General features: G+C 55.9%; 1 protein-coding gene across 6 annotated transcripts in view; it reads right to left on the bottom strand.

Annotated features, from left to right (window-relative positions):
- LOC118938379 (RNA binding protein fox-1 homolog 1) overlaps window positions 1-18883 on the bottom strand; it is a 391360-nt gene that overhangs the window by 212625 nt on the left and 159852 nt on the right. For 4 of the 6 annotated variants that reach the window (XM_036942114.1, XM_036942116.1, XM_036942119.1 and 1 more), the window contains exon 1: window positions 1839-2270. The exons of 1 other annotated variant lie outside the window; for it this stretch is intronic. In XM_036942114.1, the coding sequence (XP_036798009.1) occupies window positions 1839-1973 (135 nt within the window). In that variant the 5' untranslated portion in view covers window positions 1974-2270. Of the gene's footprint in view, window positions 1-1838; window positions 2271-18883 lie in introns of those variants that run through there. One more of the 6 variants, XM_036942112.1, reaches the window with a different exon arrangement.

Raw genomic sequence — 18883 nt, 5'->3', positions numbered from 1 at the left:
ATGGTAGGTCAACATACTAACATGACTGTAGGTCAACATACTAACATGAAGGTAGGTCAACATGACGGTAGGTCAACATACTAACATGATGTTAGGTCAACATGATGGTAGGTCAACATGATGGTAGGTCAACATACTAACATGACTGTAGGTCAACATGACGGTAGGTCAACATACTAACATGATGTTAGGTCAACATGATGGTACTAACATGACGGTAGGTCGACATACTAACATGATGGTAGGTCAACATACTAACATGATGGTAGGTCAACATACTAACATGATGGTAGGTCAACATGATGGTAGGTCAACATACTAACATGATGGTAGGTCAACATGATGGTAGGTCAACATGACGGTAGGTCAACATACTAACATGATGGTAGGTCAACATACTAACATGATGGTAGGTCAACATACTAACATGATGGTAGGTCAACATGATGGTAGGTCAACATGATGGTATGCCAACATGACGGTAGGTCAACATACTAACATGATGGTAGGCCAACATACTAACATGATGGTAGCTAGACATGAGGGAAGGTCAACATACTAATATGATGGTAGATCAACATATTAACATGATGGTAGCTCAACATACTAACATGATGGTAGGTCAACATACTAACATGATGGTAGGCCAACATACTAACATGATGGTAGCTCAACATGATGGTAGGTCAACATACTAACATGATGGTAGATCAACATACTAACATGATGGTAGCTCAACATACTAACATGATGGTAGGCCAACATACTAACATGATGGTAGCTCAACATGATGGTAGGTCAACAGGTACAATACAGCTAGCTATATGGTCCTAGTCTCCACATTTCATCTCGGACTGCATTTCATAAAATGTATTTAATCTTTATTTACAGAGAAACCCGAATTAGATGTTGCTCTGCGTTACAGGCATTAACCAAGACACTGTCAAACCATATTGAAACAATAACCAAGATACTGTCAAACCATATTGAAACAATAACCAAGACACTGTCAAACCATATTGAAACAATAACCAAGATACTGTCAAACCATATTGAAACAATAACCAAGACACTGTCAAACCATATTGAAACAATAACCAAGATAGTATCAAAACCATATGAAAATTGACATAGAATAATCTAGTTTAGCCTCGGCCTATACTCAGACATAGGCAAACTATTGGAATACAGTCATGAATACTTCCTCATATAAAACTTGACTGGCCTAATATAGACATACTTCCTAATATAAAACATGACCTAATATAGACATACTTCCTCATATGAAACATGACCTAATATAGACATACTTCCTCATATAAAACATGACCTAATATAGACATACTTCCTCATATAAAACATGACCTAATATAGACATACTTCCTCATATAAAACATGACCTAATATAGACATACTTCCTCATATAAAACATGACCTAATATAGACATACTTCCTCATATACAACTGACCTAATATAGACATACTTCCTCATATAAAACTGACCTAATATAGACATACTTCCTCATATAAAACCTGACTGGCCTAATACAGACATACTTCCTCATATAAAACATGACTGGCCTAATATAGACATACTTCCTCATATAAAAAATGACTGGCCTAATATAGACATTTTCCCTCATATAAAACATGACTGGCCTAATATAGACATACTTCCTTATATAAAACATTACCTAATATAGACATACTTCCTCATATAAAACATGACTGACGTAATATAGTCATGAATATAGGCCACAGGCATATTTTGTCATATACAAATAGCAGAGTGCAGCACCATTTATTCCCCCACGATCTAGAGATATCCAGCCACTCACCTGCTGGAGGTACATAAAGGTGAGAGCAGCGCAGGACAGTTGAGGACACATGTCTACGTTGGGCATCGCCACGCACGTTCCTCCCGTCAGGGGATGCTGCATTCTGTGCGCGGAGGCGGCGTACAGGGCTTGCATGCAGCGCGTGAGTCCCGATGCCTGAACCGGGTTTGTCTGTCTCTGTGTTTCTGTCCGCGTGCTGAAATGCAGTGCCGTGGGCCCGGTCCCGTTGTTTCTTTACCGATGTCAGACGAGGTTTATTAACGTTCACCGGGTTGTTGTGTGGATTGATTTTCAGAGCCCGGACAGTCCCGTGTCTTGCGAAATAGAATAACGGTCACGTCGAGTGCGCGCTGAGTGGGACAGCCTTTCGCGTGCAGAGGAAAGCCGACGAAGAGAGTTTGTGTGTGTCCGTGTGTGCGCACTGGCTGCAGTGCGCGCGTGTGTGTGTGTATGTGTGTGAAGAGATGGCGTGCCGAAGCAGCCCGCGTGCTACAGAGCTATGAGAGAATGTGAGTATGTGTGTATGGAGGGAGGAAATAGAATGCCTGTGTGCATGTCGTGCCCACTGTAAATGTTGCACGCTCTCTCTCGCTCTCGCTCTCTCTCTCTGTCTCTCTCCCTCTCTCTCTCTCCCTCTCTCTCTCTCCCTCTCTCTCTCTCTCAGTCGGATGAACTTCTCTGCCACCGGGCTCTGTTATATGCTGACTGTCTTTTCCCGTTACCGGTTCTTCCCGGGCCATCATCCAACGACCGACTCCTACCCCAGCCAAAACACCAACCCGACCTCCCTTACACACTTTCACTATTATTAAGGGACTCAGCCATAGCCACAGTGTGTGTGTGTGTGTGTGTGTGTGTGTGTGTGTGTGTGTGTGTGTGTGTGTGTGTGTGTGTGTGTGTGTGTGTGTGTGTCACGGAGAGGAGAAGGATGCAGCGGAGGACCAGGAGAAGTGACGGTGACTCACCGATCAGGGAGCCGTGTTTTGGGCTGGACTGGTGAGAGCTGAACAGAGGTGTTTCTGGGGGCTGGACTGGTGAGAGCTGAACAGGGGTGTTTCTGGGGGCTGGACTGGTGAGAGCTGAACATTCTGGGGGCTGCTCAACAGAGACGGTAAAGAGAGGACGCAGCGATGGGATATAACTCATTATTGTCAACATCTACCAATGCAATTTGGATTGTTACACATCATGGAACAACGTTTTAAATGAATAAAGTGTAACCTAATGTCAATTAGATACTAATTCATTCATGAATTAGGGAAAACAATTGACTAAAAACTAAGTTAGTTAAAAAATCGAATATCATCTGAGCTTGTATTTCCTCAAATAGTTTTCTTGTTTGTTTTTGTACCCAGTGACACAGCCAAAATGAACTAAAAGTGACCACATAAGATCATGAATGTTCTCCTGCAACATAAAAGAAGGAGAATGTAAAAGCCACTTACTCACAGAAAGTCAACATCTGAAAGAAATGCATCAATTATAAGCATCTGAACGCTTCTCATGGAATATCAATTACATTGATTGGAGAAAAAACAACAACACAGTCCCTCTCTCTGTCTCTCTTTCTCTCCCTTTCTCTCTCCCTCTCTCTTTCTCTCTCTCTCTCTCTCTCTCTCTCTCTCTTTCTCTCCCTTTCTCTCTCTCGCTCTTTCTCTCTCTTTCTCTCTCTCTCTCTCTCTCTCTCTCTCTCTCTCTCTCTCTCTCTCTCTCTCTTTCTCTTTCTCTCCCTTTCTCTCTCTCGCTCTTTCTCTCTCTTGCTCTCTCTCTCTCTCTCTCTCTCTCTCTCTCTCTCTCTCTCTCTCTCTCTCTCTCTCTCTCTCTCTCTCTCCCTTTCTCTCTCTCGCTCTTTCTCTCTCTTTCTCTCTCTCTCTCTCGCTCTTTCTTTCTCTCTCTCTCTCTCTCTCTCTCTCTCTCTCTCTCTCTCTCTCTCCCTCACTCTTTCTCTCCCTCGTCCTCTCTCCCATTCTTTCTTCTGCTCTCTCTCTCTCTTTCTCTCTCTCTCTCTCTCTCGTCCTCTCTCCCGTTCTTTCTTCTGCTCTCTCTCTCTAAATAATGCATCATAATAAACTTAAACAGGACCGCAACATCTGTGAATAATCTAAAAACTAAATGTCTACAGACAGACGACTCCATCACAACAAAACCTTCTCTTCACACAACCATAAACAAACCTATTATCTATCAAATCAAAAGAGTTGATTTGTTAAGAGAGAGAGAGAGAGAGAGAGAGAGAGAGAGAAATGACAGGGACAGAGACAGGGACTGATACAGGGACAGGGACAGAGACAGGGACAGAGACAGGGACTGATACAGGGACAGGGACAGAGACAGATACAGAGACAGATACAGAGACAGATACAGAGACAGACAGAGACAGAGACAGTGAGAGACAGGGACAGAGACAGAGACAGATAGAGAGACAGATACAGAGACAGAGAGAGACAGAGACAGTGAGAGACAGGGACTGAGACAGAGACAGAGACAGAGACAGAGACAGGGACAGAGACAGAGACAGAGACAGAGACAGGGACAGAGACAGGGACAGAGACAGAGACAGAGACAGGGACAGAGACAGATACAGGGAAAGAGACAGGGACGGAGACAGTGACAGACACAGAGACAAATACAGGGTCAGAGACAGGGACAAAGACAGAGAGCTGTGTTGTTCTAAACTCTAAAGGTCTCCTTCTATTCAGTTAATTATTTACCACTAATGGAACAGTGTGCATGTGTGTCTGAGTGCATGTGTGTCTGAGTGCATGTGTGTCTGAGTGCATGTGTGTCTGAGTGCATGTGTGTCTGAGTGCATGTGTGTCTGAGTGCATGTGTGTCTGAGTGCATGTTTATCTGAGTGCATGTGTGTCTGAGTGCATGTGTATCTGAGTGCATGTTTATCTGAGTGCATGTGTGTCTGAGTGCATGTGTATCTGAGTGCATGTTTATCTGAGTGCATGTTTATCTGAGTGCATGTTTATCTGAGTGCATGTGTGTCTGAGTGCATGTGTGTCTGAGTGCATGTGTGTCTGAGTGCATGTGTGTCTGAGTGCATGTGTGTCTGAGTGCATGTGTGTCTGAGTGCATGTGTGTCTGAGTGCATGTATGTCTGAGTGCATGTGTGTCTGAGTGCATGTGTATCTGAGTGCATGTGTATCTGAGTGCATGTGTGTCTGAGTGCATGTGTGTCTGAGTGCATGTGTATCTGAGTGCATGTGTATCTGAGTGCATGTGTATCTGAGTGCATGTGTGTCTGAGTGCATGTGTGCCTGTGTGCCTGAGTGCATGTGTGTCTCAGTGATAGTGAAAGGCTGAGTGTTTGTGTGAGATTTGATAGTGAAAGGCTGATTGGCTGGGTGAGATTTGATAGTGAAAAGCGGAGTGTCTTAGTGAGATTTGATAGTGACAGGCTGAGAGGAGGGTGAGATTAGATGACAGCTAAGGTCCCAGTAACGTGACCATTTAAACAATGGCTAAAACAATGATTTTAAATAACTACCAAAACAAATAATTATATACAAACATAAACAGATTAGGCAGCTAATAGTGTTGAATCATAGACCTCTACGTAAATCTCCTTCTCCAGAATGACAACACCACAACAGAGTGATTAGTCCACTACAGCTGTACAGGAGGAGGATATCACCCTCTACTGACTACATTATCACACACACACACACACACACACACACACACACACACACACACACACACACACACACACACACACACACACACACACACACACTCAGCATGGCACCAGATTTGGGGATGTCGGGCTACATGATAGTAATTGCCGAGACAGATGAAGTGGTGTGGGAGCAGGGCAGGGAGTTTAACACGCACGAGAGTAGCGAGGAGGAGAGGGGAGAGGAGAGTAGTGGGGAGGAGAGGGGAGGGGAGAGTAGCGGGGAGGAGAGGGGAGAGGAGAGTAGTGGGGAGGAGAGGGGAGGGGAGAGTAGTGGGGAGGGGAGGGGAGAGTAGAGTAGTGGGGAGGAGAGGGGAGGGGAGAGTAGTGGGGAGGAGAGGGGAGAGGAGAGTAGTGGGGAGGAGAGGGGAGAGGAGAGGAGAGTAGTGAGGAGGAGAGGGGAGAGGAGAGTAGTGGGGAGGAGAGGGGAGAGGAGAGTAGTGGGGAGGAGAGGGGAGAGGAGAGGAGAGTAGTGAGGAGGAGAGGGGAGAGGAGAGTAGCAAGGAGAGGAGAGTAGTGGGGAGGAGAGGGGAGAGGAGAGTAGCAAGGAGAGGAGAGTAGTGGGGAGGAGAGGGGAGGGGAGGGGAGAGTAGTGAGGAGGAGAGGGGAGAGGAGAGTAGCGGGGAGGAGAGGGGAGGGGAGAGTAGTGGGGAGGGGAGGGGAGAGGAGAGTAGTGGGGAGGGGAGGGGAGAGGAGAGTAGTGGGGAGGAGAGGGGAGGGGAGAGTAGTGGGGAGGGGAGGGGAGAGGAGAGTAGTGGGGAGGAGAGGGGAGGGGAGAGTAGTGGGGAGGAGAGGGGAGAGGAGAGTAGTGGGGAGGAGAGGGGAGAGGAGAGGAGAGTAGTGAGGAGGAGAGGGGAGAGGAGAGTAGCAAGGAGAGGAGAGTAGTGGGGAGGAGAGGGGAGAGGAGAGTAGCAAGGAGAGGAGAGTAGTGGGGAGGAGAGGGGAGGGGAGGGGAGAGTAGTGAGGAGGAGAGGGGAGAGGAGAGTAGCGGGGAGGAGAGGGGAGGGGAGAGGAGAGTAGTGAGGAGGAGAGGGGAGAGGAGAGTAGCGGGGAGGATAGGGGAGAGGAGAGGAGAGTAGTGAGGAGGAGTTGGGAGAGTAGTGAGGAGGAGAGGGGAGAGTAGTGGGGAGGAGAGGGGAGGGGAGGGGAGAGTAGCGGGGAGGGGAGAGTAGCGGGGAGGAGAGGGGAGGGGAGAGTAGTGGGGAGGGGAGGGGAGAGGAGAGTAGTGGGGAGGAGAGGGGAGAGGAGAGTAGCGGGGAGGAGAGGGGAGAGGAGAGGAGAGTAGTGAGGAGGAGTTGGGAGAGTAGTGAGGAGGAGAGGGGAGAGTAGTGGGGAGGAGAGGGGAGGGGAGGGGAGAGTAGCGGGGAGGGGAGAGTAGCGGGGAGGAGAGGGGAGGGGAGAGTAGTGGGGAGGGGAGGGGAGAGGAGAGTAGTGGGGAGGGGAGGGGAGGGGAGAGTAGCGGGGAGGGGAGAGTAGAGTAGTGGGGAGGAGAGGGGAGAGGAGAGTAGTGGGGAGGAGAGGGGAGAGGAGAGTAGTGGGGAGGAGAGGGGAGAGGAGAGTAGCGGTGAGGAGAGGGGAGGGGAGAGGAGAGTAGTGAGGAGGAGTTGGGAGAGTAGTGAGGAGGAGAGGGGAGAGTAGTGGGGAGGAGAGGGGAGGGGAGGGGAGAGTAGCGGGGAGGGGAGAGTAGAGTAGTGGGGAGGAGAGGGGAGAGGAGAGTAGTGGGGAGGAGAGGGGAGAGGAGAGTAGTGGGGAGGAGAGGGGAGAGGAGAGTAGCGGGGAGGAGAGGGGAGAGGAGAGTAGTGGGGAGGAGAGGGGAGAGGAGAGTAGTGGGGAGGAGAGGGGAGGGGAGAGGAGAGTAGTGAGGAGGAGTTGGGAGAGTAGTGAGGAGGAGAGGGGAGAGTAGTGGGGAGGAGAGGGGAGGGGAGGGGAGAGTAGCGGGGAGGGTAGAGTAGAGTAGTGGGGAGGAGAGGGGAGAGGAGAGTAGTGGGGAGGAGAGGGGAGGGGAGAGTAGTGGGGAGGAGAGGGGAGAGGAGAGTAGCGGGGAGGAGAGGGGAGAGTAGAGTAGTGGGGAGGAGAGGGGAGAGGAGAGTAGTGGGGAGGAGAGGGGAGAGGAGAGTAGTGGGGAGGAGAGGGGAGGGGAGAGTAGTGGGGAGGAGAGGGGAGGGGAGAGTAGTGGGGAGGAGAGGGGAGGGGAGAGGAGAGTAGTGAGGAGGAGTTGGGAGAGTAGTGAGGAGGAGAGGGGAGAGTAGTGGGGAGGAGAGGGGAGGGGAGGGGAGAGTAGTGGGGAGGAGAGGGGAGGAGAGGGGAGAGTAGTGGGGAGGAGAGGGGAGGAGAGGGGAGAGTAGTGGGGAGGAGAGGGGAGGGGAGGGGAGAGTAGCGGGGAGGGGAGAGTAGAGTAGTGGGGAGGAGAGGGGAGGAGAGGGGAGAGTAGTGGGGAGGAGAGGGGAGGGGAGGGGAGAGTAGCGGGGAGGGGAGAGTAGTGGGGAGGAGAGGGGAGGAGAGGGGAGAGTAGTGGGGAGGAGAGGGGAGGGGAGGGGAGAGTAGCGGGGAGGGGAGAGTAGAGTAGTGGGGAGGAGAGGGGAGAGGAGAGTAGTGGGGAGGAGAGGGGAGAGGAGAGTAGTGGGGAGGAGAGGGGAGAGGAGAGTAGCGGGGAGGAGAGGGGAGGGGAGGGGAGAGTAGTGGGGAGGAGAGGGGAGAGGAGAGTAGTGGGGAGGAGAGGGTAGAGGAGAGTAGCGGGGAGGAGAGGGGAGAGGAGAGTAGCGGGGAGGAGAGGGGAGAGGAGAGTAGTGGGGAGGAGAGGGGAGGGGAGAGTAGCGGGGAGGAGAGGGGAGGGGAGAGTAGTGGGGAGGAGAGGGGAGAGGAGAGTAGTGGGGAGGAGAGGGGAGAGGAGAGTAGTGGGGAGGAGAGGGGAGAGGAGAGTAGTGGGGAGGAGAGGGGAGGGGAGAGGAGAGTAGCGGGGAGGGGAGAGTAGAGTAGTGGGGAGGAGAGGGGAGAGTAGAGTAGCGGGGAGGAGAGGGGAGAGGAGAGTAGTGGGGAGGAGAGGGGAGAGGAGAGTAGTGGGGAGGAGAGGGGAGAGGAGAGTAGCGGGGAGGAGAGGGGAGAGGAGAGTAGCGGGGAGGAGAGGGGAGAGGAGAGTAGTGGGGAGGAGAGGGGAGGGGAGAGTAGCGGGGAGGAGAGGGGAGGGGAGAGTAGTGGGGAGGAGAGGGGAGAGGAGAGTAGTGGGGAGGAGAGGGGAGAGGAGAGTAGTGGGGAGGAGAGGGGAGAGGAGAGTAGTGGGGAGGAGAGGGGAGAGGAGAGTAGTGGGGAGGAGAGGGGAGGGGAGAGGAGAGTAGCGGGGAGGGGAGAGTAGAGTAGTGGGGAGGAGAGGGGAGAGGAGAGTAGTGGGGAGGAGAGGGGAGGGGAGAGTAGCGGGGAGGAGAGGGGAGAGGAGAGTAGCGGGGAGGAGAGGGGAGAGGAGAGTAGTGGGGAGGAGAGGGGAGGGGAGAGGAGAGTAGCGGGGAGGGGAGAGTAGAGTAGTGGGGAGGAGAGGGGAGAGTAGAGTAGTGGGGAGGAGAGGGGAGAGTAGAGTAGTGGGGAGGAGAGGGGAGAGGAGAGTAGTGGGGAGGAGAGGGGAGGGGAGAGTAGCGGGGAGGAGAGGGGAGGGGAGAGGAGAGTAGCGGGGAGGGGAGAGTAGAGTAGTGGGGAGGAGAGGGGAGGGGAGAGGAGAGTAGCGGGGAGGGGAGAGTAGAGTAGTGGGGAGGAGAGGGGAGAGTAGAGTAGTGGGGAGGAGAGGGGAGAGGAGAGTAGTGGGGAGGAGAGGGGAGAGTAGAGTAGCGGGGAGGAGAGGGGAGAGTAGAGTAGCGGGGAGGAGAGGGGAGAGTAGAGTAGTGGGGAGGAGAGGGGAGAGTAGAGTAGTGGGGAGGAGAGGGGAGAGGAGAGTAGCGGTGAGGAGAGGGGAGGGGAGAGGAGAGTAGTGGGGAGGAGAGGGGAGAGGAGAGTAGTGGGGAGGAGAGGGGAGAGGAGAGTAGTGGGGAGGAGAGGGGAGAGTAGAGTAGCGGGGAGGAGAGGGGAGAGGAGAGTAGCGGGGAGGAGAGGGGAGAGGAGAGTAGTGGGGAGGAGAGGGGAGAGTAGAGTAGCGGGGAGGAGAGGGGAGAGTAGAGTAGCAGGGAGGAGAGGGGAGAGGAGAGTAGTGGGGAGGAGAGGGGAGAGGAGAGTAGCGGGGAGGAGAGGGGAGAGTAGAGTAGCGGGGAGGAGAGGGGAGAGGAGAGTAGTGGGGAGGAGAGGGGAGAGTAGAGTAGCGGGGAGGAGAGGGGAGAGGAGAGTAGTGGGGAGGAGAGGGGAGAGTAGAGTAGCGGGGAGGAGAGGGGAGAGTAGAGTAGCGGGGAGGAGAGGGGAGAGGAGAGTAGTGGGGAGGAGAGGGGAGAGTAGAGTAGCGGGGAGGAGAGGGGAGAGGAGAGTAGGGGGAGGAGAGGGGAGAGTAGAGTAGCGGGGAGGAGAGGGGGAGTAGAGTAGCGGGGAGGAGAGGGGAGAGGAGAGTAGTGGGGAGGAGAGGGGAGAGGAGAGTAGCGGGGAGGAGAGGGAGAGTAGAGTAGCGGGGAGGAGAGGGGAGAGGAGAGTAGTGGGGAGGAGAGGGGAGAGGAGAGTAGCGGGGAGGAGAGGGAGAGTAGAGTAGTGGGGAGGAGAGGGGAGAGGAGAGTAGTGTGGAGGAGAGGGGAGAGTAGAGTAACTGGGAGGAGAGGGGAGAGGAGAGTAGTGGGGAGGAGAGGGAGAGGAGAGTAGTGGGGAGGAGAGGGGAGAGGAGAGTAGTGGGGAGGAGGAGGAGAGGAGAGTAGTGGGGAGGAGAGGGGAGAGTAGAGTAGCGGGGGAGAGAGGGAGAGGAGAGTAGTGGGGAGGAGAGGGGAGAGGAGAGTAGTGGGGAGAGAGGGGAGAGGAGAGGAGAGTAGTGAGGAGGAGTTGGGAGAGTAGAGTAGTAGGGGGAGGAGGGGGAGAGTAGAGTAGTGGGGAGGAGAGGGGAGAGGAGAGGAGAGTAGTGAGGAGGAGTTGGGAGAGTAGAGTAGTGGGGAGGAGAGGGGAGAGTAGAGTAGTGGGGAGGAGAGGGGAGAGGAGAGTAGTGGGGAGGAGAGGGGAGAGGAGAGGAGAGTAGTGAGGAGGAGTTGGAGAGTAGAGTAGGGGAGGAGAGGGGAGAGGAGAGCAGTGGGGAGGAGAGGGGAGAGTAGAGTAGCGGGGAGGGGGAGGGGAGAGGAGAGTAGTGGGGAGGAGAGGGGAGAGGAGAGGGGAGGAGAGGGGAGGGGAGAGGAGAGAGCGGGGAGGGGAGAGGAGAGTAGTGAGGAGGAGTGGGAGAGTAGTGAGGAGGAGAGGGGAGAGTAGTGGGGAGGAGAGGGGGAGGGAGGGGAGAGTAGCGGGGAGGGGAGAGTAGAGGAGAGTAGTGGGGAGGAGAGGGGAGGGGAGAGGAGAGTAGTGAGGAGGAGTTGGGAGAGTAGTGAGGAGGAGAGGGGAGAGTAGTGGGGAGGAGAGGGAGGGGAGAGTAGTGGGGAGGAGAGGGGAGGGGAGAGGAGAGTAGTGAGGAGGAGTTGGGAGAGTAGTGAGGAGGAGAGGGGAGAGTAGTGGGGAGGAGAGGGGAGGGGAGGGGAGAGTAGCGGGGAGGAGAGGGGAGGGGAGAGTAGCGGGGAGGAGAGGGGAGGGGAGAGTAGTGGGGAGGAGAGGGGAGAGTAGAGTAGCGGGGAGGAGAGGGGAGGGGAGAGGAGAGTAGCGGGGAGGAGAGGGGAGAGGAGAGTAGTGGGGAGGAGAGGGGAGAGGAGAGTAGTGGGGAGGAGAGGGAGAGGAGAGTAGTGGGGAGGAGAGGGGAGAGGAGAGTAGTGGGGAGGAGAGGGGAGAGGAGAGTAGTGGGGAGGAGAGGGGAGAGGAGAGTAGTGGGGAGGGGAGGGGAGAGGAGAGTAGTGGGGAGGAGAGGGGAGAGGAGAGTAGTGGGGAGGAGAGGGGAGGGGAGAGTAGTGGGGAGGAGAGGGGAGAGGAGAGTAGTGGGGAGGAGAGGGGAGAGGAGAGTAGTGGGGAGGAGAGGGGAGAGGAGAGTAGTGGGGAGGAGAGGGGAGAGGAGAGTAGTGGGGAGGAGAGGGGAGGGGAGAGTAGTGGGGAGGAGAGGGGAGAGGAGAGTAGTGGGGAGGAGAGGGGAGAGGAGAGTAGTGGGGAGGAGAGGGGAGAGGAGAGTAGTGGGGAGGAGAGGGGAGGGGAGAGTAGTGGGGAGGAAAGGGGAGGGGAGAGTAGTGGGGAGGGGAGGGGAGAGTAGTGGGGAGGAGAGGGGAGAGGAGAGTAGTGGGGAGGAGAGGGGAGAGAAGAGTAGTGGGGAGGAGAGGGGAGAGGAGAGTAGTGGGGAGGAGAGGGGAGGGGAGAGGAGTGGGGAGGAAAGGAGAGGGGAGAGTAGTGGGGAGGAGAGGGGAGAGTAGTGGGAGGAGAGGGGAGAGTAGTGGGGAGGAAAGGGGAGGGGAGAGTAGTGGGGAGGGGAGGGGAGAGGAGTGGGGAGGAAAGGAGAGGGGAGAGTAGTGGGGAGGAGAGGGTAGAGTAGTGGGGAGGAGAGGGGAGAGTAGTGGGGAGGAAAGGGGAGGGGAGAGTAGTGGGGAGGGGAGGGGAGAGGAGTGGGGAGGAAAGGAGAGGGGAGAGTAGTGGGGAGGAAAGGGGAGGGGAGAGTAGTGGGGAGGAGAGGGGAGAGTAGTGGGGAGGAAAGGGGAGGGGAGAGTAGTGGGGAGGGGAGGGGAGAGGAGTGGGGAGGAAAGGAGAGGGGAGAGTAGTGGGTAGGAGAGGGGAGAGTAGTGGGGAGGAAAGGGGAGGGGAGAGTAGTGGGGAGGGGAGGGGAGAGGAGTGGGGAGGAAAGGAGAGGGAGAGTAGGGGGAGGAAAGGGAGGGGAGAGTAGTGTGGAGGGGAGGGGAGGGGAGAGGAGAGTAGTGAGGAGGAGTTGGGAGAGTAGTGAGGAGGAGAGGGGAGAGTAGTGGGGGAGGAGAGGGGAGAGTAGTGGGGAGGAAAGGAGAGGGGAGAGTAGTGGGGAGGAAAGGAGAGGGGAGAGTAGTGAGGAGGAGTTGGGAGAGTAGTGAGGAGGAGAGGGGAGAGTAGTGGGGAGGAGAGGGGAGAGTAGCGGGGAGGGGAGGGGGGAGAGTAGCGGGGGAGGGAGGGAGGGGAGAGTAGTGGGGAGGAGAGGGAGGGGAGAGGAGAGTAGTGGGGAGGAGAGGGGAGAGTAGAGTAGCGGGGAGGAGAGGGGAGAGGAGAGTAGTGGGAGGAGAGGGGAGGGGAGAGTAGCGGGGAGGAGAGGGGAGAGTAGAGTAGTGGGGAGGGAGGGGAGAGGAGAGTAGCGGGGAGGAGAGGGGAGGGGAGAGAGTAGCGGGGAGGAGAGGGGAGAGTAGAGTAGTGGGGAGGAGAGGGGAGAGGAGAGTAGTGGGGAGGAGAGGGAGAGTAGAGTAGTGGGGAGGAGAGGGGAGAGTAGAGTAGCGGGGAGGAGAGGGGAGAGGAGAGTAGTGGGGAGGAGAGGGGAGAGTAGAGTAGCGGGAGAGGAGAGGGAGAGTAGAGTAGTGGGGAGGAGAGGGGAGAGTAGAGTAGTGGGGAGGAGAGGGGAGAGTAGAGTAGTGGGGAGGAGAGGGGGAGAGTAGAGTAGAGTAGGGGGAGGAGAGGGGAGAGGAGAGTAGGGGGAGGAGAGGGGAGAGTAGAGTAGTGGGGAGGAGAGGGGAGAGTAGAGTAGGGGGGGAGGAGGAGAGGGGAGAGTAGAGTAGTGGGGAGGAGAGGGGAGAGGAGAGTAGTGGGAGGAGAGGGGAGAGTAGAGTAGTGGGGAGGAGAGGGGAGAGAGAGTAGTGGGGAGGAGAGGGGAGAGTAGAGTAGTGGGGAGGAGAGGGGAGAGTAGAGTAGTGGGGAGGAGAGGGGAGAGTAGAGTAGTGGGGAGGAGAGGGGAGAGTAGAGTAGCGGGGAGGAGGGGAGAGTAGATAGTAGCGGGGAGGAGAGGGGAGAGTAGAGTAGTGGGGAGGAGAGGGGGGAGAGTAGAGTAGGGGGGAGGAGAGGGGAGAGAGAGTAGTGGGGAGGAGAGGGGAGAGTAGAGTAGTGGGAGGAGAGGGGAGAGTAGAGTAGTGGGGAGGAGAGGGGAGAGGAGAGTAGCGGGGAGGAGAGGGAGGGGGAGAGGAGAGTAGCGGGGAGAGGAGAGGGGAGAGTAGAGTAGTGGGGAGGAGAGGGGAGAGTAGAGTAGCGGGGGAGGGAGGGGAGAGTAGAGTAGGGGAGGAGAGGGGAGAGTAGAGTAGTGGGGGGAGAGGGGAGAGTAGAGTAGTGGGGAGGAGAGGGAGAGTAGAGTAGCGGGGAGGGGAGGGGAGAGTGAGAGTAGCGGGGAGGAGAGGGAGAGTAGAGTAGTGGGAGGAGAGGGGAGAGTAGAGTAGTGGGGAGGAGAGGGAGAGTAGAGAGTAGTGGGGAGAGAGGGAGAGGAGAGTAGCGGGGAGGAGAGGGGAGGGGAGAGGAGAGTAGCGGGGAGGAGAGGGGAGAGTAGAGTAGGGGGAGGAGAGGGGAGGGGAGAGGAGGGAGAGTAGTGGGAGGAGAGGGGAGGGGAGAGTAGTGGGGAGGAGAGGGAGGGGAGAGTAGTGGGGAGGAGAGGGGAGAGTAGAGTAGCGGGGAGGAGAGGGGAGGGGAGAGGAGAGTAGCGGGGAGGAGAGGGGAGAGGAGAGTAGTGGGAGGGGAGGGGAGAGGAGAGTAGCGGGGAGGAGAGGGGAGAGGAGAGTAGTGGGGAGGAGAGGGAGAGTAGAGTAGTGGGGAGGAGAGGGGAGAGTAGAGAGCGGGGAGGAGAGGGGAGAGGAGAGTAGTGGGGAGGAGAGGGGAGAGTAGAGTAGCGGGGAGGAGAGGGGAGAGTAGAGTAGCGGGGAGGAGAGGGGAGAGGAGAGTAGTGGGGAGGGAGAGGAGGGGAGAGTAGTGGGGAGGAGAGGGGAGGGGAGAGTAGTGGGGAGGAGAGGGGAGGGGAGAGTAGTGGGAGGAGAGGGGAGAGTAGAGTAGTGGGAGGAGAGGGGAGAGTAGAGTAGTGGGGAGGAGAGGGAGAGTAGAGTAGTGGGGAGGAGAGGGGAGAGTAGAGTAGCGGGGAGGAGAGGGGAGGGGAGAGGAGGGGAGAGTAGTGGGAGGAGAGGGGAGGGGAGAGTAGTGGGAGGAGAGGGGAGAGTAGAGTAGCGGGGAGGAGAGGGGAGAGTAGAGTAGCGGGGAGGAGAGGGGAGGGGAGAGGAGGGGAGAGTAGTGGGGAGGAGAGGGGAGGGGAGAGTAGTGGGGAGGAGAGGGGAGGGGAGAGTAGCGGGGAGGAGAGGGGAGAGTAGAGTAGCGGGGAGGAGAGGGCGAGAGTAGAGTAGTGGGGAGGAGAGGGGAGAGGAGAGTAGTGGGGAGGAGAGGGGAGAGGAGAGTAGTGGGGAGGGGAGGGGAGAGGAGAGTAGTGGGGAGGTGAGAGTAGAGTAGTGGGGAGGGGAGGGGAGAGGAGAGTAGTGGGGAGGGGAGAGTAGAGTAGTGGGGAGGGGAGGGGAGAGGAGAGTAGTGGAGGAGGAGGGGAGAGGAGAGTAGTGGGGAGGGGAGGGGAGAGGAGAGTAGTGGGGAGGAGAGGGGAGGGGAGAGTAGAAGTAGCGGGGAGGAGAGGGAGAGTAGAGTAGTGGGGAGGAGAGGGGAGAGGAGAGTAGTGGGGAGGAGAGGGGAGAGGAGAGTAGTGGGGAGGGGAGAGTAGAGTAGTGGGGAGGGGAGGGGAGAGTAGAGTAGCGGGGAGGAGAGGGGAGAGTAGAGTAGTGGGGAGGAGAGGGGAGAGTAGAGTAGTGGGGAGGAGAGGGGAGAGTAGAGATAGTGGGGAGGAAGAGGGGAGAGTCGAGTAGCGGGGAGGAGAGGGAGAGGAGAGTAGTGGGAGGAGAGGGGAGAGTAGAGTAGCGGGGAGGAGAGGGGAGAGGAGAGTAGTGGGGAGGAGAGGGGAGAGGAGAGTAGTGGGGAGGAGAGGGGAGAGGAGAGTAGTGGGGAGGAGAGGGGAGAGGAGAGTAGTGGGGAGGGGAGGGGAGAGGAGAGTAGTGGGGAGGAGAGGGGAGAGGAGAGTAGTGGGGAGGGGAGGGGAGAGGAGAGTAGTGGGGAGGGGAGAGTAGAGTAGTGGGGAGGGGAGGGGAGAGGAGAGTAGTGGGGAGGAGAGGGGAGAGGAGAGTAGTGGGGAGGGGAGGGGAGAGGAGAGTAGTGGGGAGGAGAGGGGAGAGGAGAGTAGTGGGGAGGGGAGGGGAGAGTAGAGTAGTGGGGAGGGGAGGGGAGAGGAGAGTAGTGGGGAGGGGAGAGTAGAGTAGTGGGAGGAGAGGGGAGAGTAGAGTAGTGGGGAGGAGAGGGGAGAGGAGAGTAGTGGGGAGGGGAGAGTAGAGTAGTGGGGAGGAGAGGGGAGAGGAGAGTAGTGGGGAGGGGAGGGGAGAGGAGAGTAGTGGGGAGGAGAGGGGAGAGTAGAGTAGTGGGGAGGGGAGGGGAGAGGAGAGTAGTGGGGAGGAGAGGGGAGAGTAGAGTAGTGGGGAGGAGAGGGGAGAGGAGAGTAGTGGGGAGGAGAGGGGAGAGTAGAGTAGTGGGGAGGGGAGGGGAGAGGAGAGTAGTGGGGAGGGGAGAGTAGAGTAGTGGGGAGGAGAGGGGAGAGTAGAGTAGTGGGGAGGAGAGGGGAGAGGAGAGTAGTGGGGAGGAGAGGGGAGAGGAGAGTAGAGTAGTGGGGAGGAGAGGGGAGAGGAGAGTAGTGGGGAGGAGAGGGGAGAGTAGAGTAGTGGGGAGGAGAGGGGAGAGGAGAGTAGTGGGGAGGGGAGGGGAGGAGAGGGGAGAGGAGAGTAGTGGGGAGGAGAGGGAGAGTAGAGTAGTGGGGAGGGGAGGGGAGAGGAGAGTAGTGGGGAGGAGAGGGGAGGAGAGTAGTGGGAGGAGAGGGGAGAGGAGAGTAGTGGGGAGGAGAGGGGAGAGTAGAGTAGTGGGGAGGGGAGGGGAGAGTAGAGTAGTGGGGAGGGGAGGGGAGAGGAGAGTAGTGGGGAGGGGAGGGGAGGAGAGGGGAGAGGAGAGTAGTGGGGAGGAGAGGGGAGAGTAGAGTAGCGGGGAGGAGAGGGGAGAGTAGAGTAGTGGGGAGGAGAGGGGAGAGTAGAGTAGCGGGGAGGAGAGGGGAGAGGAGAGTAGTGGGGAGGAGAGGGGAGAGTAGAGTAGCGGGGAGGAGAGGGGAGAGGAGAGTAGTGGGGAGGAGAGGGGAGAGTAGAGTAGCGGGGAGGAGAGGGGAGAGGAGAGTAGTGGGGAGGAGAGGGGAGAGGAGAGTAGCGGGGAGGAGAGGGGAGAGGAGAGTAGTGGGGAGGAGAGGGGAGAGTAGAGTAGTGGGGAGGAGAGGGGAGAGTAGAGTAGTGGGGAGGAGAGGGGAGAGGAGAGTAGTGGGGAGGGGAGGGGAGAGGAGAGTAGTGGGAGGAGAGGGGAGAGGAGAGTAGTGGGGAGGAGAGGGGAGAGGAGAGTAGTGGGGAGGAGAGGGGAGAGTAGAGTAGTGGGGAGGAGAGGGGAGAGTAGAGTAGTGGGGAGGGGAGGGGAGAGGAGAGTAGTGGGGAGGGGAGGGGAGGAGAGGGGAGAGGAGAGTAGTGGGGAGGAGAGGGGGGAGTAGCAGGGAGGGGAGGGGAGAGGAAGGGAGGGAGGTAGGAGAGATGATGCATGGGTAATATAATTTTGCCCTGGGCAGCGGGGCTTAGAAATGAGGTGGGAACACAACAATAGATATCACAACACACGTTTAATATACAGCTGTTATTAGACCTTAATACCAGTTCATATCAATGTCTTTCATAAAAACACAGATACACTCTGTGGCCAGTGTATTAGGTACAGCCATCTAGTACCAGGCCAGTTTATTAGGGACAGCCATCTAGTACCAGGCCAGTTTATTAGGTACAGCCATCTAGTACCAGGCCAGTTTATTAGGTACAGCCATCTATTACCAGGCCAGTTTAATATACAGCTGTTATTAGACCTTAATATACCAGTTCATATCAATGTCTTTCATAAAAACACAGATACACTCTGTGGCCAGTTTATTAGGTACACACATCTAGTACCAAGACAGTTTATTAGGTACGGCCATCTAGTACCCGGACAGTTTATTAGGTATACCCATCTTGTACTGGGTCGGACCCCCCTTTGCCTCCAGAAGACTCTGAATATTTCCGGGGATGGAAACATTGCTCAATTGGTATCAAGGGACTTAATATCTGAAAACATTCTCCACACTATTCCACCACTGCCACCAGCCCCTACCGTTGACACCAGGCAGGATGGGGCCAAGGAGAGGAGGAGGGGAAGAGGAAGAGGAGAAGAGGAGAGGAAGAGAAGAGGAGGAAGAGGAGAGGAGGAAGGGAAGAGGAGAGGAGGGGGGAAGAGGGGAGGAGGAGGAAAAGCATTCTCAGAGTTAGACAGTGATAAGGAGCGACATGTCGGAGCGCAGGGCCAAACACCAGGGCTGACTGCTCTGTGCTCTCTTGTATGTGTGTGTGTGTCACAGGGGTAAACACCAGGGCTCCCTGCTCACACCAGGCTCAGACATTACAGCGTTTTTAACTTCCATTAACATGTCACTTCCCCTAACGTGTGTGTGTGTGTGTGTGTATGTGTGTTTGTGTGTGTGTGTGTGTGTGTGTGTGTGTGTGTGTGTGTGTGTGTGTGTGTGTGCGTGTGTATGACCAGGGGCTGTCACATACAGTAACAGTTCAGCGGAGTCTAGCAGGAAAACCCTGAGAGCTGACGACCCCACCATCCATCAAACCTGACACACACACCACCCCCTCATCACAATGTGTCTGTGACAGAAAGGAAGAAATATAGAAACAGAAGGCAGAGAGAGAGAAGCAGAGAGAGATTGGCAGAGAGAGAGGCAGAGAGGGGTAGGAGGAAGAGAGAGAGGAGAGTGTACGAGTCTTGGTGAGAGAGGCAGTGAGATGTATGTGACTATTAATGAACTGGGTAACATGTTTAGTCTGTTAACACTCTATAATAACCTCTTCCACAGTCACAATGGAGACATGGGATGTTGTAATGCCTCCTCCACAGTCACTATGGAGAGATGGATGTTGTAATGCCTCCTCCACAGTCACTATGTAGAGATGGATGTTGTAATGCCTCCTCCACAGTCACTATGGAGAGATGGATGTTGTAATGCCTCCTCCACAGTCACTATGGAGACATGGATGTTGTAATGCCTCCTCCACAGTCTCTATGGAAAGATGGATGTTGTAATGCCTCCTCCACAGTCACTTTGGAGATATGGATGTTGTAATGCCTCCTCCACAGTCACTATGGAGAGATGGATGTTGTAATGCCTCCTCCACAGTCTCTATGGAGATATGGATGTTGTAATGCCTCCTCCACAGTCACTATGTAGAGATGAATG

Source organism: Oncorhynchus mykiss, chromosome 13, assembly GCF_013265735.2.
Source record: "Oncorhynchus mykiss isolate Arlee chromosome 13, USDA_OmykA_1.1, whole genome shotgun sequence".
NCBI lineage: Eukaryota > Metazoa > Chordata > Actinopteri > Salmoniformes > Salmonidae > Oncorhynchus > Oncorhynchus mykiss.
The sequence above is the reverse complement of the archived record's forward strand: the minus strand, read 5'-3'. Positions and strand labels throughout refer to the sequence as shown.